Raw genomic sequence first — 22,331 nt, 5'->3', positions numbered from 1 at the left:
GAGGATACAGTCCCAAAACAGCACTTTTGGTTGTTAAACTGGTTCCATGTTCTAAAGCTCTTTGTCACCAGTCCTGTAAACAATGCTCCAGCAAGCTCCAAAAACACACACAGGGCTCAAGTGTGTAACTAAAGCAGAGATGAACAGACTAGTGGCAGAAGTAAGTTGGGAGCCCTTTCCCTCATAGTACCATGTTCAGGGAGCTTGAAAACACTTTTCAGCAGAGAATGAGGACTGGTTTTAGAGGCCTTATGTAGGCTGAAAAGATCACTTTTTTTATCACTGATGAGAATTTCTCCAGAGAGGGTAAAAGGAAGTTCCTCCAATCCAGGTTCTGCATCAGCAGGAAAGGAGATAAAGGGACATTAAAGCAAGGAAAAGACAAAAGCTCCAAATCAGGATGAGCCAGAAAAACACACTTCTAGATCCACAAAGGAATGATGTTCAGTGTGCTTGTGTTTTACTCTTCACTCCAACAGGCAAAGCCTCTAAATTACCTCCACATGTATCACATCTACCCTTTCTTTTCATTACTAATTCTGCTGCTCCTGTTCTACAGTCTGCGATGTGGTTGACTAAATACTGGTATGGTGCTACACAGGACCCTGGATGAATTACTTGTCCAAAGGATTTCCAGCTTACATTCCCAGATGTCAATGTTGCCTTGGGAACTCTAACCAAGGAAAAGCAGATGTATCATTAGTTTAACCACAAAGCACTGGACTACTCTCATGTGAGGCAATTTTGTTGAGGATGGGAACAAAGGGAGAAAAAAAAAAAGATGTCTTTGACCTTCATATCACTGCTTCTCAGAGAAAAGGTGGGACCCTACCCCCCACAAATCAGAAAGAAGGCAAAGGCCAGGGGATTATTTGTAAGTTTTGCTGGCTTTAGGTAGTAGTATCTTCTAATGCTCTGATGCTGACTTCAGAAATTGCAAGGGCTGGTCTGAGTTGCCATTTGACTAGGGTTTGAACCTGCTTCCAGAATTAAAAGGGGAATGAAGATGTTATACTACAATCAAGATGTTTTCATTCCAGAAATAAAAGCAGATTTATCTTCCTCTTCTGATTCTATCAAAGACATTGTGACTTCAGGCTAGTCAATCCCATTCCTCTTCCCCTCCCTCCACAGGTCCTGCTTCGTAAAATTAACACATACATTCTCCTTCCCTGGTTGTTTTCTGCTGACCTAACCATTTAGATTGTGCAACTTTGAGAAAAATAGGGTTTTTGACTAAATGTCTGTTCACTGCTATCTTGACTTCAGTGTTTAAATGTATGTTATATCATGTGGTATAAACAATATATCTTACCTTCTATCCATCCCTCCCAAGTTGCATCCTGATCTACCCTTTAAAGGGTATAGCAAAAGCTTGTTTATTCTTAAGGCATGGAATGCAAAACCACAAAAACATCTGAGTGGTATTTCAGTGAGTATATTCCCAGAGAAAAGAATCTCCTCTCTAAATCTTCTAACTCAAGTGGTTATAGAAGACAGTGTACTATGACTAATTCATTCATAAGCACAACATTACTGTATACAATGTAAATGATTTAATCTAAAAGCTTTATCAGCCTTTAGTAATCATTATTTCCACTCAGTGATAGGAAGGGAAATGTATATCGCAGTGCTACTACTGTCTCTCTCAATTGGCATGAGAAATGGAATCAGTTCTGCCCATGAGTTTCTAATTTGTCACTCTAGCTCTAGTTCCACTGAACAGCTGTTCAAATCCAAAGAAATCCTGTTGAACCCAGAAGACTTGCAAAAGAACAACAAGCAGCATGAAAACAGACTTGGAAACACAATAATGAAGATAATCTGAAAATGTGAAAAAAGCATGTATTGTACACAAGGGAATCAGTATAATGATATTGGATACAGAGCCCTGCACCTCTTGGTTACAGGTTCAAATGCAGAACAATGTTGGTACTGAGAATTTTTACTTTTTTACAAATGTCCATCACCCAACATTAAATGATACATTGCCTTATTTCAGGCAACAGCACAGCACAGCACAGAGACCAGAGTTGTGTTAGGCTGTAATTTCAATTGTATATTATTCTTCAGAACTTGAACGTTCTTTGGAATAACAGCCACAGACTGTCCAAATGATATGACAGTAGTCTCATGGTACTGCAAAGTGATCAGGTTTTTTTCCCCTCCTGGTAGAATATATAAAAGATCTTTGTGAAAGATCCTGAAAAATTCTCTGACATTTTAAGAATATTATATATTCCGTTTTGTGTGTTGCAGCATTGTCTTCTGTATGACAACCTGGGGTTCATTTGGATATGAGCTCATCTCTCCACAGAAAGAAATGTGCAGAAACACAATCAGCAACCACCGATTGACTCTTAAAGAGGAAGCAGCCACCATTCTCTTTAAAATCATGTTTCTGATGATGAAGTGTTCTAATTCTCTTGGCTTTTTTAAGGAAGTAAGAAAACCCAGAAGTAAACATATACATAATAGTCCAGCACTTTTCAGGAGTGATGGATTTACTCTTGGCATGTAACTAATGAACATATGGTATGTACATAGTTGAAAGGCAAAAAGGTCCATATGCATAGTTGTGAAGTGAAAAGATCCAAGAAAGATAATGGTTAGAAGCAATCCACACTTTTTCAGCTTCCTCCTGAGCCTTGGTTGGGGTGGAAAAGCAGGGTGATTGGGGCATGGGAGGAAGCCTCAGGAAGCAGGCTGGATAAATTTGTCGTAATAATCCACTCACTATCAATTGGCCAAGGGAGAAAGATACCTATTCCAGTGTTTTCTTCTGAAACAGAATTCTGGATTTCATAAGCCATTCTTCTAGAGAAGGCACTTGCTTGTCTCATGACAAGCTAAGGTAGTACATATTCCCATGCATAACACTCAACAAGGTGCTAGAGTTGGCCTCAACTCTTTCTGATGCTGAGCTGTTCCGTGACTGCAATTAGAAATGATCACTGCAGACTCAAACTGATCACAAATTGTTGAAGGCCCTAACATATATTGCAATAGCATCACCTAGACATCAGGAGGTAACACACAAGTTACCCAAGTGCTTTTAGACATTAAAGATAGATACTTGACATACTAACAAGATGGCTTTAATACAGAGCAGAGAGCTATGGAAACAGTGATCAGTATGTATCACAATGAAAAGTGTGTAATAAATCTGGACATATGACAACAAAAAAAATAAAGTGATGGACATTAACTGTTATTTTAGATATTTGTATCAGGCACTTGGGATGAGAAAGATGAAATAAAACTGTGGTATGTAATGGGATTCTGGAGAAAGGCTCCTGTGTATACTCATATAGTAAGAAGATGAAAATGTTACAAGTAACTGAGCTGGGAACATCAAATACTGAGCCTCTCTTTCCTCTCAACAAATAATAAAAACTAGAACCAAAGGTGCCTATGCTTCTTCCTAGCTATCAGTCCTACTGTTTGAGGAGAAAGACCCAGACCCCAAGCTGTTACAGTTGGCACAGTTGAAACAACAGAAACATGATGGGGGAGTGCCTCTTCTTGCCCCCATGAATGTTGGCTCAGCCACCAACACAAAAGGTACCAGAATATCAGGAATTCTTTCCTCCTTGAGTTGCAGCCAGAAATGTCCAATACTATTCTATAGAAGAAGAGATGTTGATTCCATGTCACCTTCCTAGTGAAGAACAGTCAAGTGGTTGTATTGGGTTTGCATGGCAAGGTTTTGGTAGCAGAGGGGCTCCAGGGGTGGCTTCTGTGAGAAGCTGTTAGAAGATTCCCCTGTGTCCGACAGAGCCAATGCCAGCCAGCTCCAAGACAGACCCACCGCCGGCCAAGGCCGAGCCCATCAGCGACAGTGGTAGTGCCTCTGGGAGAACATATTTAAGAAGGAAAAAAAGTTGCTGTGGTACAGAAACTGCAGCTGGAGAGAGGAGTGAGAACATGTGAGAGAAACAACCCTGCAGACCCCCAGGTCAGTGCAGAAGGAGGGGCAGGAGGTGCTCCAGGGGCAGGAGGTGCTCCAGGCACCGGAGCAGAGATTCCCCTGCAGCCTGTGGGGAAGACCATGGTGAGGCAGGCTGTCCCCCTGCAGCCCAGGGAGGTCCATGGTGGAGCAGATATCCACTTGCAGCCTGGGGAGGACCCCACGCCAGAGCAGGGGGATGCCCAAAGGAGGTTGTGACCCCATGGGAAGTCTTCGTTGGAGCAGGTTCCTGGCAGGACCTGCGGACCCATGGAGAGAGGAGCCCATGCTGGAGCAGGTTTCCTGGCAGGACTTGTGGCCCTGCAGGGGACCCACGTTGGAGCAGTCTGTGCCTGATGAACTGCACCCTGTGGAAGGGACCCACACTGGAGCAGTTCGTGAAGAACTGCAGCCTGTGGGAAGGACTCACATTGGAGAAGTTTATGGAGGACTGTCTCCCATGGGAGGGACCCCACACTGGAGCAGAGGAAGAGTGTGAGGAGTCCTGCCCCTGAGGAGGAAGGAGCAGCAGAGACAATGTGTGATGAACTGACCATAACCCCCATTCCCTGTCCCCCTGCACCGCTAAGCGGGGGATAGGTAGAGAATTTGGGAGTGAAGCTGTGAAGCTGTGCCCAGGAAGATAGAAGGGGTGAGGGGAAGGTGTGTTAAGATTTGGTTTTATTTCTCATTACCCTACTCTGGTTTGATTGGCAATAAATTAAGTTAATTTTCCCTAAGTCGAGTCTGTTTTTCCTGTGGCCATAATTGCTGAACGATCTCTCCCCCTCCTTATCTCTACCCACGAGCCTTTTGTTATATTTTCTCTCCCCTGTCCAGTTGAGGAGGGGGAGTGATAGAGCAGCTCCATGGTGCTTAGTTGCTGGCTGGGGTTAAACTACAACAGTGGTCTTGCTGCATCATTTGAGCTACAAGTCTTGGGCAAGGGGGAAGGAAAAAAAAAGTAGTTATGCTGGAGACCGGCAGCTGTGAAATGTAAAAATATGTAGAGAAACAAAAGTACAAAAGAACCACTGAAATTATATGAGATAGCCTGACTTCCCTTTGTCTAAGACTGCTTCACCCTACTTGAATTAAGCAATGAGAAAAAACCACAATGACTAGTAATGGATTTAAACTTGGACTGCAGTATAGCACAAACCACTGAATACATAACATTACATAAATGAATCTGCTTATCATGGATTTTAGGTGTGTCAACATATGACAGCAGACTGCAATTCATGAGTAGTTTTTGTCTGGGGTCTCATCAGAAGAACCCTGTGTCAGATTATTTCTACACACTAGTAAAAGGCCTGTAAAATAGAAAGAAAAATAAATTTTAGGACGTTTTCTTAAAATGTTCTGCTATTTTATGGGATTCATAGAGTTGCTATGTGGTACAGTACATCTCACAATTTTTCAAGAAGATTCTTAGTTCAGGGGTTACTGGCAGGAATATAAACATTTTAGTAGCAAATCTAAGAACACCTTGAGCCAAAAGCCAAGAATGTAGAAGAGTAACCGTCAGACTTGATTTGAAGAAATCATGCCAATACTGCCTAGCAGCTGCTACCAGATCTTAAATAAAGGGGCTTGTAACTTGCTGAGAACTGCTCCTATTCCCAAATCTCCCACACCATAAACTATGCTAAATAAGTAAAAGAAAACAAGCAACTAAAATAAGAAGGGGCATCACATGCTGCTCATTGACTTTACCTGAAATGGTATAGACTCCTATGCCCAGACATGGAGGTCAAGCACGGATTCTAAACAAACTTTGACATTTAGCAAATCACAGAGGAAGGAATTGTTTTAAGAACAAGAAGTGACTGTATGATTGGAAAGATGCTGAGAAACAGAAATGGTGATCAGTTGGCTGCACCCAGTGAGTGCTTACTACTTCACCCATCTCTTTATTGGTTAGCCTATATTCGTTTGTGATCACAGTTATTCAGATGCTTCATAACGCTATTTTTAACCCTTAAAAAGGAACTTATAACAACAGTACTGGATTTCACTGATAACAGTAATATCTTATAACTCTCATCCAGCTTCCAAGATGAACAGGGAAAAAAATATATCACTCTCCATCCATATCATACTTTCTCAAGGGAAAAAAAAAAATTGATAGAATAATCACACCAAACAAAAGAGCCCATATTATTATATAATGGTGCCTATAGCACCACTAATAAAAAGATTATTTCCCATGTTTTCAAATGTTCACCTTTTATTATTTTATCTGGTTAAAGAAGAGAAAGAATCTTACCTGGATATCACTCAGCTTATTCAGGAAACGTGTGGTTAACTGAGGTCCATTCTCCATAGTTGGAATGTGCAAATGCTGACATTGAATAAAGAAGTGGGGGAAGGGAAGGGAGAGAGAATAACATGTAATAATAGCTTTATATACGTATGAATACCTTAGGGTCACCAAGAATTTTAATAAATATTTATCAAGCTTTCTAGCCCTCCTTATAAGTAGGCAAAGATTGTCATAATGTTTTTTATAGGAGGGCATGTTGAGCCAGTGAAAAGTTACATTAGTTGAACTGTTAAGCTATTTTTAAACAAAGGTTAATCTAAGCCTTTGAAAAGATCTGTCCAAAATGGAGGGTATATTGTACAGGCAAGAGTAGTAACACTGTATACAGTATTTTATTTCAAAGTATACCATGTAGAAAGACAACAGGTACATTTATTGTACTTACCATCACTCAGCACCTTGATGTCTCTCATATTATTTTAGCATCTGATAATATCAATACATTTATTCCATCTTATTAATTCAAGAAGTATCACCTAACAGACATTTACTGTACTTGTCATATTTAATGGAACAAAGCACATCCATATATGCAGCTGCAATAACCCAGCCTTCTGAACTAACTTGTGCTAGCTAAATAGCATCAAGTCAGCTTAACAGTCTGAATGCCTGTGGAATTCCACCTGTGCAGAAGAAATCTCCCATATGGTATATATTAGGTGGAAGCAGCTGCGCACCCTCCTGAAACTGCTCTTCCATCAGAGCTGGGTTCTCTGCAATGAAGGGTGAAGAAGAGATGAACTTGAAAAGGAAAGAATGCAGTGGCTCCGAAATTCAGTTCCCTGGGCAAGTCTTTCCTCTCACCTTTCCCAGGTGCCTTAACTTTGGAAAAAATTTTCATTAAAAGAAACATGGGAGAATGTATTTTTGTATATTTTCAAACAGGCTGGGAGGTGGGAAATATTTTTTTTATTATTTTTCCCAGGAATTGAGATTTTATAATTTTGGCTATTAAAAACCCCTACAAGATGAGAGGGAAAGTTCTCTTCTGACAACAGAGCAGTAACTCACTTGAGAAACAACATACAGTGTTCATCTTTCCAGGAGCCTCTGGCAGCACTCCTTTTCTGTCTTACTTGTTTTTTGCTTCAGCTGCAATTAATTAATGATAAAATTCTGAAGAAAGAAGGAAGGAAAAAAAAAAAAAGAGACATTTTCTTACCTTGCCCTTATATAAAATTTTAGAGATAGGACATACAACACAAGCTGTTCCAGCACCAAACATCTCCTTTACTCTGTTCTCTTCCAAGGCAGCTGTCAGGTCACTCATGGTGATGTATCGCTCAGATACTTTAAACTCTTCCTGCACAAGAAGAATCAACCATAAAAATTGTAAAAAGCTTAAAAATGGTTTGTATTTTTGTTTTCCATGTTGAAACATCTCTAACAGAACAATTAGCCTAGTGGCAATCAGTCAAGTTTTGGCTGTGATCTTGTGATCTTTTCAAACCTCCCAGTATCACTCAAGATAGACTCTAATCAAAAGAATGACCTTCAAGGAAGCCAGTGGTTTGCCAGATACAATGCTGATGATTAAGTGGCACTTCCCTCTGATTCGGTACAGAATATCAGTATTGCATCAGGGAACAACACAGCAGAATTTGTCATGGGTTATGTGACACAGGATCTGACTACTCATGGTCTCTAGCATGCTAGAGTTTGTACAAAAATTACTCAATTATGTCAAGAGATCTTTGCATCCCACTCTCAGACAATAACTAAGCAAAATACATTCTGTTAATTCCACCTGCAATGCCAACTAGATGTGATATATTTCTTTAATCCCTGGTGAAATTTCACACTGTAGCCTGCACACAGCTGTCACATACAATAATTAACTGTACTGCAGGTATGAATAAAGCAGTTCACACTGAACAGTCTTAACATAGGGAGTGTCTTACCTTCTACAAGTGCTGAAGAATGCATAGCAACTGATTGAGGGGATGTGTTTAAAGAACAAAAATAAACTTCAAACTTTGAAATTTTCATTTAATGGATTATGTGGACTTTATTGTCCTATCAGACCAAACTAAAGCTTAGCCCTTGTTTTAGATACAAGCTTTTTAACACGAAAGAGAGATGCTTACGATAGCAGAAAACATGATTAGCTCTGGATGGGATAGTATTTGGAGAAAGAGGCAGGGGCACCATGTAAGCAGAGTTTCAGATACGTTAGGGAACAGGGGTCAGGAAGAAGAGAACAACCTTTGTGAGAGTAGAAGACACCTAATTATTCAAGAGGACTGAGGTGAGAGTCTGGTATGTCACAAACAAGCCCTATCAACTGGGAATATCTGTCTTGTAAAGGAGACGGGACTGAGAAGTGCGCATGCATATCTGCACTAGGGAATTACCAATACTAATAAGGACACATAAGAGTTTGGTGCAGGTCAACAAGTGGCACACATGCACCACGAAGTACATGCCTAGCTCTCTTCACTGCAAGTTAGATTTAAGTGATATAACTGTGACTGTATTTCAGGAAGCCTTTCAGTTACAGGTGGTTGGAAGCTGAGTTAATACCAGGGGGTAAGTATCACACATGCCTCTCTTATTCCTGTTATTCCTCCCTAAACATAAGCCTGGCCAAAACCAGGAGACAGCATACTTGGCTTGATGAGCCTTTGGCTGTATAGTATTCTTATCCAAGCCGCAATAAAACCTTTGAATACAGTACAGGCAGAGTGAACAGTTTGCTGGATTTCAAGATATGAGGTAGTCCCAAGTGTTCAAATAAGTACTTGGATGGCTATACTACAGAACTGGAATCCGGAAGCAGACAGATGACTTCAAGACTGTGGCTGGATTTTAGGCTGCATGCTAGTTATTAGAAATAAGGGTGGAACCATGAGAACTAAGTGGAGAAATAGTGTGCTGATGACTGAAGTATAGCTGTGGTCATGCATGGTAATTGTTTGTTTCCTTGCTTTAAGTTGCTGGTACCAGTGGATTTAATGAGAATTTTCATGTTAAATACTACACGGAGCTACTTTAACAAGCTTGGTATTGTTCTGTGTGACAGGTGTGTGTATTCTGATGATGTTGCTGGGAATCTATGAATTAGCATGCCCTTAGTTCCCATTTAGGTTAAGGGATTTGACCAGATCAGTTGAACTTCAAGATACTGAGCACCAGGAATGCTAACTTTTGTTGATGTTATAACGTGATAGTTGAAACCATTACTGCCAAGGTCAAAACACTCACCCAATTGCGTGCCAGATCCAAAATGCTTTGTCTTGTCACTCCTGGAAGGATGATGCCATCTAAAGGTGGGGTTGCCAGTTCATTTTCTGTCAAACACAAAAGAAATAGAAACACTGGTTGAAAAACAAAGAAACAAAAATAATGTTTACTGATATTACACCAAACATGAAAATTAAAAAGAAGTCGAATGATATCAGAAATGTTCCCTACCCAGCAAGATGCAACTTTTATCAGAGTTCTATAAGAACACAAGTTACACAAATTCAATTCAAATAAGTTGTTGTTGAGTGTTTGGAACCTTTTGAGTATACTTCAGTGGGTGGGGAAGAAACTTATTTCATACATTAATAAATACATGGCAAAAGCCTAGTAGTAGGTTTTATTCCTCAGGGTATTATGGATTCACTGTATAACTACTGGGAACCATTGAATGGCCCAGTCTTTGAATTCAGAATAGAGAGGCACAAGGGAAAGCCATGCCTAATAATCCTAGGGCAGATCATAACTTTCCCTGAACTGCTTTACTTAATTTAGCAATATGGGGTTCATTATACCTACCTCATACCATTAACATGAAACATCTACCAGAAATTTTGAGGCCCATTTACTGAACAAGCAAAGCAGCAGAAACCTTGCCAAATGCATCTTGAGAGGAGACTTCCTTAATGATCTTTTGTCTTATTTTTCCTCTAATTTTCTCTTTACACAAAAAAAGCAGTCCTAATAAAATTCCAAAAGCATCAACAACTCAAATTGTTCAACTAGTTGTTTGTTAGCTTGTTTTTCTTGTTTGCTTTTAAAAAAGAACATTAGATAAATGTTCATCTAACATAACTAATGAAACAGTAGATAAATGGTAATCCATACTTGGTAAATACTTAAATTACAACACAAAAGTTTTTATGTAGTCTGTGTTCTTCCATCTGACCTTTGCAGCAAATCACAGTTAATCTTTTTCATTTTAAACCATCACATAGCATACTCAGTGGTTTCCATTATCAAAGAATACTGAGCATTTACTCTTTCTGACAGCCGGGCTCTTTTAGGACAGTCTCAAATTTGCACTGAGAAGTGAAGACATCCACAGTCTTCCAGTAATACTCTTCATATTTTTTTTCCTAACCATTTTCTCTTCCCCGTGAGAACCCATTATCTTTCTTCATCTTATAAGGATACTAGCCTGTGCATTAAATCCACAAACCATTAAGGTTTTTGATTAATTTTTACCTAGGTCACATAAAAGGACAAGATATGTATCTTCACGTTTTTATTATGCCCCCTTCTTCCTACCCACTAAAGATCACTGAATCCAGGCCTGTTTGAAGCAGTCTTAAAGGAGAAGCTGTCTTAAAAATGTTTCTATAGGTCCTGTGAAAACTTGCAGCTGGGTAGAAGAGAGAAACACGGTATTCATCCTTGGACTGTGAGAGCAGGTTGAGCTCAGCTGCTTAATATTCTGTTTTCAGCAGTCAGCTAGATAATTATGTGCACAAACACTGCCTGCCAGCCAGTGCATACACTGCTCTAGACTGACTACAGCATGGCGCTCTCCTGCTCTTGCAAGAGGGTGCTTTGGGAGCTGGGGTGGGATAGAGGAAACTGAGGATAAATAAATGGAATTGTTCATTGAATCTGCTACTCACTGTCCATTGTCTCAGGAAATGTCTTTTACTTTTTAATGCAGCCAGCCCTGGATTTATTCATTTGGACTAGAAGTTTTTCTTATCTATGGTTCCATGTTCCTTTTATGAGGACCCATACACACATAAGTAATAGATATAAACTGCCATGCCAAAATGTATAAAAAAGCTGCCCTAGAACAGGCTATATATTCTGCTCTGGTTTGACTAACCAATAGTGCCATTCCCTAACCTATCCCAGACTCCTAAGTACAGCAGTAGTCTCTTCTTTCTCATACAGTCAGGAACAATAGCTTTTCCTTTTCCAGCCTATCTAGCATCACTCCTAATCATGATGTGTGTTTGGTCCTAATTCTGGCACACCTATCAAAAGAAGAGGACTTAAACATTTTCCATGAGCCACAGGGCTCACCTGATTCTGAATACTGAAAACATGATGTTCTCCATTTATGACCCAGTCATATACAAGTAAGTGCTCCCCTTTCTCTAACAGAAAACTTCAAATAACATGGACCTTAATACCAAGGATTGTGACTACACACCACATGACGTTCTCTATTTGATGATGTTGCCACAGATCTTTGCCAGAACCCGTTTAAGCTCAACAACATATATTAATTGATTTGAGATAGTTTGAAAAGATGCCAGGCCAAACCTGCCACCAAACAGCACTGAGCAGACAGGACATGGGAGTCTCGAAATATTTCAAACAGCCTGCTCTGTACAATTTTGTCAAGTACACATATGATGCCTACCAGCCTGGGGCCACCCAAGGAACATCTGCTCCCCTGGTATCCAGCAGAGATGATAATGCTATACAACATGGCATGCCAAAAAGCTCATCCTCTCTGTGAGTTGATGCCAAACCAGGCTCCATATGACATCAGTTTGTCCATCTCCAAAAAACCAGACTGTGAGCTCACAGAATCCATTTGCCTTCTGAATTATTTTGATGGGCTAGAAACCTTAAAATACTGAGTAGCAAAAAGGGGTGGGAAAGCATTTGAAGGAAAATGTCAGGGTTTCTCTTTAGTTAACTACTGTTATTGTTACAGTAGTAGCACTATCAGTCCAGTACCCCATTACACCAGGCATGGTATAGGCATGCTGTAACAACAGAACTCCATCAGAGTGTTTAAAGGGATTTTTAAAATGAGGTCTTGCATATTGCACAGCTTCAATCTTTACACACCTGTATTTTTGAACATGTAGCAGATAAGATTCCAAACATGGGATGCCTTCAGTACTAGTCACACTACAACATTGCTGAGAAATTCAACAACACATATTTTACCAAAATGATAACAGATACCAGGTGAACTTCAGGGTCAAGGAGAAACCAGCAAACCCTAATTTCACTAGTATTAACAGCTGACTTCCTCTCCCAGTTTGGTCCGGACCTTTCTATTTCTCTCTCCGTATTTCCCTCAGGCTTTTCTTCTACTCTTCCCTCATACAATCATTCTGTCTTTGTATCTCTGTCAATTTACTTTCCTCAATCACTTTCTCCTCCTTTTCTTTGTCTGGCATCTCATTCATCTGCTGCTCCCCCCTCCATGCTATTGCTATGGCTCTCTATTAGAGCAGAAGGTAGATCCTTATTTTGTTAGTAGCCTACTTGTACAAAATACTTCTGCAGCACAAATAATCCTCCACCTACAGAACACTAAGCAAACTTGCCTGATATTTTACCTGACTGTTCCAGAGAATCTTTTAACCCATTTATTTAATTATATAACCATTTATGTAAGCTATTTTGAAGTGGGCATTATTAATCCCCATTTTAGTAACAGCACAAAAATATTAAGTAATGCCTGAATGCTATCCACAATGCCTTAACATTAAAGCTAGAAGTAGAGCCCAGATGGTTCCAAATCATTCTGAAGAAACTAAATTTTTGGAAAGTGCACACAGATTACATAGTTAGCAACCTTCATGTTGGACATATGTTTAAATTTTAGGGTTTTCCATAAAGTCAAGCCTATATTCCAGACAGCAGAACAGACATTATTACAGGAAATTAGTTTCAATGTTAACAGCTTCTTGGGATTGTTATGTTCTCCAAAGAGGCAGGTGGAAGAGACTGTAGAGTGACCAAAATTTTCACTTTGTGAACATAAACCGTAAACAGTACTTGATGTATGATAACACTCCTGTATTTATGCAACAGCAGGGATCCAGATTTGGCCATTATAAGCCTCAGCCAGAGCAGCAGTGGGCATACAAGAGCAGCATGGAACATGTCATGTTATTTTACCAGAAATTGAATAGTTTCCCCCTCTAATCCCGTGTCAATGTTACAAACAAAACATTTTTCCAGGCTCCTCCTGCCATCTAAGACAACATGTCATGTTTAGTCACAATGCTGTAACTAAAAATATATGGCAAAGGCTTGCAAGAAAAGCCTACTCTCATTAGAAGCATAGATGTCCTTTAGTCTAGGCTTTACTGGGCTAGGTCTTTGATTTGTTATAAAGCAAGTAGAGCAGTCCAGACTGCTGAACACACAAAGAAGGGCATTTTCCTTTTGATGATGATCTGCAATTCTGTTTCACTATTTTTACTTTTGATCCCTCTCTCAGCTGCAGAATTTGCATAACAAAACAAAACCACAGAACATAACGGCAAACACTTTTTAAACCACAATGTAAAGCCATAGGCAGGTATGTGATGACACACATTGGCAGCAAGAGTGATTCTCAACCAAAAATATCATAAATTAAGCATTAATCAACACACTGGGAGACAGCAAAGTGCTCCAATGATGCTAATGACCATGTCATTTGAAATGGCAAGTTTGCCAGTATACAGTTAGCTTGGGTGGCATGAATTACAAGTTGTTTGCTACGGCCACCTCACAATAGTACTATTCAGTAGTGCACTGGTAACACAGTGATTGGCAGATCTTTGGAACAGCACGGTGCTGCAGCTGGATAATTCCAGCATATTCCTGGTTTAAGTACAATGAGAACATTGAATTCTAATTACGTCCCCCCTTCAGCGTCCTTTCCCTGGGCAGAATGATCCAAAATCTATTTTCATGTCTCTCCAGCAAAGTTACACAAGGCGTGAATTTGGCCATCTAGCTACACTGACAAATCTGCTGCTATAAAAACAACAACAAGAAGATTTCTCATATTTATAGTTTAATTCACAAGAACTCACAGACTCATTCAACACTGAGGGAGTAACATCCCTCTTCTTACAAAAGTGGTAAAGATTTTGTGGAAGAACAAGTAATGAAACTGGAGGCAGGAGTCAGGTAGCTGGACTCCCATTAACCACACTATCCAAAGCACACTGCTGTCCTCACAGAATGTTGCCTCTGTACTGCAGCTGAGCACTGTTAGAAAAATGTCAATTTTCAAGGGTACCCATGGCACTATGTTGATATCTGTCTGAACCCTGCACCTGCTGCCACAAAAAAATTCAATAACACTTAATTTTCATGGAAGGCCAGCACTCATGGAAGTCAGGAGGTGTCCTTTTATTCACTTGCCTATACATTGGCTTAATACTTTAAGGACTTACAGTCATGTATTCTTCCAAACCAGTTCTCAGTTGCAGCTATCACTTCTCAAGCACTGAATATTTGCATGCCCAATGGGTGTTTTTGAGATGCCTAAATAGTTGGCTGCTCATTAACTAGACAGTTTTCTAATCAGCATGTACATTGGTCAGAGATGACTGTGAGTACAAAGAGGTAAAAACGGCTTCAAGAATGATGGTATATCTTGAAAGCACCATTTGAGCATTAGTGATGTGGAACGCTGACTGACGTGTTTCTCTCTCTCTCTGTGCCTCCACTGCACAGAACTTCAAATTCTTCAAAGAAAGAGCTGAGTTCTTCATCAGTTGGATGCTGAAATACTTTTGGCTATGTTTCAGGAACATTTGACTCGCCAGAAAGCGATGATGGCAAATACTCCTGCCCAAAGCTACAGAGGTTGAAGAGTTACACAGCCATATGGTGTCTTTAGTATGTCTGCATTGTTTCTGACTCAACACCTCCTTCAAGATCAAGCTTGCTGCTACAGTTGACACCAAACCTGCAGTGTGACCTTTTGTATGGCTAGACTCTTCTAAGCACGTTGACCGGCCCAACAGTTTAGTATGTTATCAGCAGGCAGTACTCACAGCTGCTCCAGAATCTCCTCTTTCACAATGGTATGACTAAGAGTCACCTATCAGTTTTCAGAAGAGAATAGAGATTTTCTTATTAAATCATCTTCATTAAAAGGTTCATGATCTGCACTCTAATAATAATTCTGTGGATTATGGTCCCAACTGTCTACTCTGTTAAAGTTTGTGTTTTGTGTTACTATACCTCCATCTTCATTTATCCAGTAGAGAAACAGATTCATTGTTCCAACTTCTGTTATTTGGTGATCTTCTCCATAGAGCCACAAAACCTGCTGGCAGCCTAACTCCAGGGCTTCTTGCTGGGCATAAATAGAAGAACCATAATTCCTTCCAGAAACAAAAAGAAAGAGCAAACAGTTATGAGTACCTGGTTGGGTATTTTCTCATTTCTGTGCACATCTACCTTACGAGCAAGTGCTCTGCACAGTCACTGCTTGTCCCTGGAATATTTTCATTGGAAATACTCTACTAGCATTTTACTAGATCATTTGTATCTACAACCCAAAAACTTTGAAGGGCTGAACAACATCAGCAGCTCAAACATATCCATCGAAACAGTCTTAAAAATACCTCTTATTCAATTTTCTGGACATTCTAATCATTGCAATTAGACACCTTAGGAAAGTATTTCTCTTTATTTAGCAGTTGGCATCCTGGAGAGAGAGCAACAATTCCCATCCAGCTCATGGTGTTAAAAAAAAGCAAAACAAAACCATCTACCTCATCTCATATATGTCAGATGAACCTCTTGGAACACAAAAATCACCAGAGGCAAGCTATTTCTTTTCTAGTAAAAGATATTCACAGAACTAGTAGCTTCAGGAGCTGCAGACGGGCCTTGTTGAATTCCATATCTTTGAGGAGCAACTGTTTTCCTAAAATGCTGCTTATGGAGTGAACATAACTGAGTAAGATGTGTTTACTCTGTAGCTGCTTTGAGGGGGGGGAAACCGTTTTTGCTTCTCATGTTCAACAACCATCAAGACCCAAAGTCAGCAGCTCCAAAGTGCTGACCACGCTGGAGTTCTCACCTCTGGGCACGAATCAAGTCAGTAGTGACTCCAGACTATTCCTTTTTTCACAGCTGACATATGAAGGATGCACAGGACACAATTAATATATTTCTAAAACTAAGCAAAAACTCACAAACAAAGAGTAAAGGTCTCAGAACATCAGACTGAATGAAGGAAAGCTGTTTTCTTGCCCTTTGATTATTCTACTAGCTCACTTCAGCAGCATTTGACAACTACTAACTTCCTGCCTGGAAAAGAAACTCCCAGGTAGAGACAATAAGCTTCATTTAAACCAAAGACCAAGGATGTATAATCAAGTAATTTATTTAGCCACATCCAAGTTGCTTGCTCCAGTCAAGTCCTAAGCAGCTTCACTCTACAAGTCAAGTACTTGGCCATCAACAATTATGTTTGTACCTAACTAGTGCTTTGGCTGAGTTCAGCAGAAAACTGCCAGACTATGGTCAAGTCAATGCAGATAATTATCCCATGCTTTCCTTTAAACACCCATACTCCCCTAGCTAACTGCAGATGGCTCATCAGGACAGTCTGCCAAGGAAGGAGGTCAGCAGTCAATGCAGCTCACTGTCCAATTGGCAGCAGGCTGCTACACTGAATGCTGCATCACAGAAGTAATATCTTTAGTGTCAACTTCTGCAAGGGGAACAGTCAAAGTATTACACAGACACCTTCCAGGTCCAGTTCCTCAGCTTGAGATGCTGCAAAATTGCATCTGCAAATAATCCACTTGGCTGTAATCTCTGAACAAAAATATGCAACTGAATTGAATAAATAATATTTGCAAAGTACAATTTTGAAACCTTTGTTATAGTACATTGTTTTTTTAACTGCTACATTTAATACCCCTACTTCTACTGGATTAGTTACTTCACTAAAAACCAAATCTCCTTTGTGAGCTATGTTGAAGATGCAGAATTATGTTTTCTTACCCTCCCAGTTTGCAGTCCCCCGTTCCGCCTTTCCAGGCTCTTACATATTTTGGATCTGCCCATAAAGATATTGGATTAAAGCTTCCACTTGCAAAGTAAGGGCCCACAGGGCTAAGTATGACATACAGTAGGGCTTTAGTTGGCTTCTTCACTCCAAGGGAAGGCTGAAAATAAGGAATGTAAAAAAATAAAAAGTTACTGGTATACTTCACTCCAAACATCAGATGCTGCACAATTAGCTTTTGAAACACTGCTTTCAGAGGAACTGCAGCACGAGAGTGCTTTTACCAGGACAATGCAAAGTGCTGCAATGGAGAGAAAATATTTATATAACTTCCCTCCTATCCAAGCAACATAACAACCCTAATTTTTTCCACTGTGACCATTCACTTACAGCTGTTTCATTTATGTACATATTATTCTAATCTCCTCAAATAGTTTCAAGCTTTTGAGAATTCAGAAATTAGCTTAACAAGATACTATATAATCATATGAATTAATCACAGCAGAAGCCTGCAAAGCTTTCTGGGGGGAGGAGTGGCAAGGACCACTGCTAGCAATAACAACCATGGAGGAACCACTGTCAGCTGCATTAGTGATGAGAATTAGCCAATGCCACTTAGAACTGGCATTGGTAGAGTTGAGTGCTGGCTCTGTGAATAGCTGTGTGACAAGCTAAAATGATCTGCCTGCTGGAAATGGTTCACACAACAGCACAGGAAATAACCTGGAATGTATCACTTTTTTTTTTTCCCCCTCTTCTTCTCTGAGAGATGGCTTCTCACACTTCAAGTCATCACCATCAATACTTGAAGGTGGAGGTGAAAAGTCTGGCACTGGTCAAAGTCTGAATCCTGTGGTAGGAGACTTCGCTTAACTATACGATTCTTTGCAAAACTCAGGACTGACCGCACAATCACAGAATGACTGAGGTTGGAAGGTACCTCTGTCCAACCCCCCTGCTCAAGCAGGGCTACGTGCAGCTGGTTGCCCACGATTCTTGGAATCTTCTATGCAACTGAACGTGTTAGTATTTTGTCTCCATTCAGAGAAACCAGTCTCACAAAAAGAACAAGCTCATCCTAGGTTTCTAAGATTAGGTCTCCACTGAAAAAAGTTATTGAACTGAAATCATTAGGACCAAAAGTATGAGCAAAACACTGTGCGCAAAGCACATGAAGCTAAATTGGGAGGTGGGAGGGAAAATAATAGTGTAATAATGGAACTACTGGAAAATACAAACAAGCCTTCCTCAGGTGCTGAGAGGGTTCTTTTGATTTCTGTCTACCTTACTCCTTCAGCAAAACTTCTAACAAGATTAACTAACTGAGATCTTCATATTTTTCTGGAGATTGTGCTGATTGGGTTTCATAATTGCGCTGATTCATAAAAGATTAGCAGGACATGCAACCCAGAAACAGCAAATAACATCATGGAAAGGCCAGATATGTTGGCTAACCTGAAACAAAGCTCAACAGCAGAAGAATTTCCAAAAACAAAAAAAGAGGAAAAAAAATCAATTTTTAATATTAATACTTTACAGTTATTGAGTGGAGATCTTTCCACCTGAAAATCTGCAACTAGTTTACAAGCATTAAATTAATGGAGTCCTAGAACACATGTGAAATGTGTAATGCTCATGTATGGTTAACTGCTTACAGATGTGGATATTGCAGAAGAGTAACTTGCCTAGTTAGGAACCATACATTCTTTAGCTTCCTTGTCCTATGCTCTACGATTAGAGGTTTCTCTCTTGGCACTGCTAAAAAACACCCTTAAAGTTTCAATTAAAATAAACTCCCTGTTTCCAATTCCCTTTATAAATACTATAGGCTTGACTCACACCCACATGAAACTCACAGAGTACACACTAATACCTAGATGCTAAGGAGCCTCTTATAAAGTTAGGTTTGTCTGGGTTCAAGAATAAATTGACACAAGAACTTGTTCTTAGTTCTGTTAAAAGTCTCTCTCAGAAAAGCCATCTTAATTTGCTGGGTAGAATCTTCAAAAATCTCCTCACTAAGGTCAGGATGGAGGTATGAGATGAAATCACAAAATCTACACAGCAAATTTCTCTTCCCTCACATTGTCTCTGTATTATTAGTATTTTAAAGGCATACATTACCATGGCACAAATAACTATCCTTTTAGTACAAAACCAAAGTTAATCTGCATTTTGCCGTTACCACTCAGAATGAATCGAAGTTTACTTTCTGTGATCTGAATCAATGTGTCCACTAGGTGGTGGTGTGGTCAACATAAATTTGTGAGGTAGAGCTAAAGGTGACTAACTCAAAAGGAAAAGCATAAAAACAATTTGCCCCTGAACTGTAATACTGTTGTCTAGTGACTGCTGCATATTTTCCTTTATGGATGCAGGGTTTTGCCTCGTGCTTAAATAAACAAAAGGTAAGAGGGGAAAAAAATGTTTCACACCTCGGTTCCAATTAAGGTAGGACGGATATACAGGCTGGCAGTAGTTGAGTATGGGACCCACTCCTTTTCCACTTCCACAAGCTTCCGGATGCACTCTAACAGCTCATTCTGGTCAAAACACTAGGAAGGAAAAGCAAGGGAGAAAAGCAAATGGAGACATATAACCCAAACATTCTGTGGTCTTTATTGATTCACATGCTAAGGGGAACACTTCATGCGGATACGCAACAGTGACAGTCCATAGAGGTTCATAGGACTACATCATCTTCCTTGAGTTAATTTCTTACAGAATTGTGGTCTTTGCTACTGTGCCTTTTTATACAGTATCCTGAATGCCCTCCTCCTGCTACAAAGTATCCTCCCAAGATCATAAAAAAGAGCCATTGCCTCTTCTTGAGTCCAAAGCACATGGAGAGAACCCCCTGTGCAACCAACACCTTCACTGTGGCAGGCTGCAAGCTATGGCACCACCTCTTCTGCAGAAGAGTGCTTTGGGTTGTAACTCTAAAGGGCCCACCAAGTCTCCCAGTTTTGCAAAGTTGCAAAGTTCTTACAGTAATAAAGTTAGTAGGTGTGGGAGGAAATTCACTGGCTGATATACAACTGCTAAGAGCAGTGTTAAGTTGCTAGCATGACCAAAAATGAAGGCACTCAGAGGCTGAAGCACTTAAGTGAAGTGGCAAGAAGGAAGAAAATTAGCACCAGAAAAATTTCATCAGCTGTCTGCATGCAAATACCTGCAGAACAGCACTCAACCCTCAGCAATAGACTGTGTACATCTGAGGCAGTAGGGAGACAACAAAGAAAGCAAAATACTGTTGTGATCTAAAAGAAAAATGCATTTCAAACAGTTCCCTTCACTGAATAAGATGTCTTAACAAAGTTTAACTGAACTATTCAAGAGCTAGTGAGTTTGATAAAAGTTACACTACTGTAAAGTTTCAGAGATTTGCACTCTGAAAATGAAAATACACTCTGACTTCAGGAGAATAAGATGCCTTGGCTACATACTGGCAGAGTTGCTCGTTTTGCTGATCGCGCCATCCTGTCCATGTTGAGGGTTGGCCGGAACAGGCGTATTTTGCCATCCACTCCTCGGTAAGCCTTCATTCCTTCGAACAACTACCAAGCCAAAAAGGATGGAAAAGAAATCAAATAATAATTGAGATATGTTATCCCATGACAATCTATGCAAAAGCAGAGCACACCCTTTGGAAATAAAAGAACTTAACTTTCCTGTTCACAGTACTCAAAGCATAAATACTAACTAGTTAATCCTTGCAACACACTCCTGTGAGGTACTATTATGAAGTTTATATTATAAAGACGACCTGTCTGTGCTTCGGATATATCTTTCTCTGTCAGGGGACTTAATGATAACCATTTTTTTCATAATTTGATTACAATTAAAATTTGTAGCATGTGTTTGACTTAACTATTCTCTCACATCCTGACCGATACCTAAGGCTGAGCCAAAACAGTATTCTCCCTTACGGAAAAGATCTATAGAATTTAATTATATATGTTAATCATTTTTAGGGCTCTGTCCAAAATGCATTTTGGCAGGAAGCATAGAATAAGGTAATTAAGGGAACTCTGTTGCAGTTCTTGCTATAGTTGTAGCAAAATCTTGGTCACCTATTTCCCTCATGTACCCCTACGCTGTGGAAGGGGGTTTAGCTAGCATGAAAGACAGATGCATGAGCCTTACACTAGAGGAAGAATGCATGAAAATTTTTTATCTATACTTTACAGGAAACTTAAATTAGTCATAATTATCCTGTCAAACTGCAGAATCTGCATGATTGTTGTTGACAACCAATTTACCAGAAAACCTTATCCCACCAGTGTCCTCCCAGCAGAATGCTCTACAGCATCTCCTAACCACAGCAAAAAACATAGGCCCACAAAATACCCACAGTTATTTTCAGCTACAGATTGATAATTTCCAGTTATAGTTATAGGCAGAAAACACATGTATTATATAAGCTCACATTAATATATACATATATACAGGTATTATTTAGATTAAGTATTAAAGGATCACTTATGCTTATAAACAAGAGTTCAGATTTTTATAATTTGTTTTCTAAAGCATTCCTTTGTACATTAAATTTCAGTATAAGTTCTATGAATTTAACTGCATCACTGCTGTCAGTCTCCTCAGAATTCTCCTCCTGACTGTTGCACAAAAAATGGCTGGAAATACATTCTGTGTGGTTAGAAGTCTATGTATGCAGGTTTTTTATTTGGACACTCCTCCCCCCTTCCCGCCGTGTTTGTGTATAAATAATTTTAGTTAGTATACTCAAGGCTTCATTTTTATTAAATTCTATAACATTTTCTCATGCAGATCAGTGAAATGCAATGTTTAGAAAGCTTTTGTGCAGTCCCATGACAGAGCTAGGTCCTTCCACATGACAAATTTTAATTGGGTTCTAACTGGGTTGCAGGAATCCCAGCAATTTTCCTTAGGCTACATGCCAACTATGTAGCAGAACCAGAATTAGAACCCAGAACTTTTTGCCTTCAAAATTTATCTTATTCCTATGGCAATGCCAACCCTATTAAAAACTTTGTACATAGTTTTGAAAAAGAAACTGTTCCTAGGATAGACATTGTAGGTACAAGAAAAAAATTCTACCTTTAATAAAGGATAGCATA

The 22,331-nt window shown here is 39.7% G+C and overlaps 1 protein-coding gene across 2 annotated transcripts in view; it reads right to left on the bottom strand.

Annotated features, from left to right (window-relative positions):
* Positions 1-22,331, bottom strand: part of BCAT1 (branched chain amino acid transaminase 1) — a 67,766-nt gene that overhangs the window by 8,062 nt on the left and 37,373 nt on the right. For both annotated transcript variants that reach the window (XM_075051369.1, XM_075051370.1), the window contains 7 exons: positions 20,679-20,789; positions 19,668-19,787; positions 17,229-17,392; positions 15,450-15,592; positions 9,483-9,568; positions 7,441-7,581; positions 6,222-6,296 (listed from right to left, as the gene is read on the bottom strand). In XM_075051369.1, coding sequence (XP_074907470.1) covers positions 6,222-6,296; positions 7,441-7,581; positions 9,483-9,568; positions 15,450-15,592; positions 17,229-17,392; positions 19,668-19,787; positions 20,679-20,789 — 840 coding nt within the window. The remainder of the gene's footprint in view (positions 1-6,221; positions 6,297-7,440; positions 7,582-9,482; positions 9,569-15,449; positions 15,593-17,228; positions 17,393-19,667; positions 19,788-20,678; positions 20,790-22,331) is intronic.

The sequence above is a fragment of the Buteo buteo genome, chromosome 19, assembly GCF_964188355.1.
Source record: "Buteo buteo chromosome 19, bButBut1.hap1.1, whole genome shotgun sequence".
Taxonomy (NCBI): Eukaryota; Metazoa; Chordata; class Aves; order Accipitriformes; family Accipitridae; genus Buteo; species Buteo buteo.
This window is presented reverse-complemented; position numbering and strand designations above follow the sequence as displayed.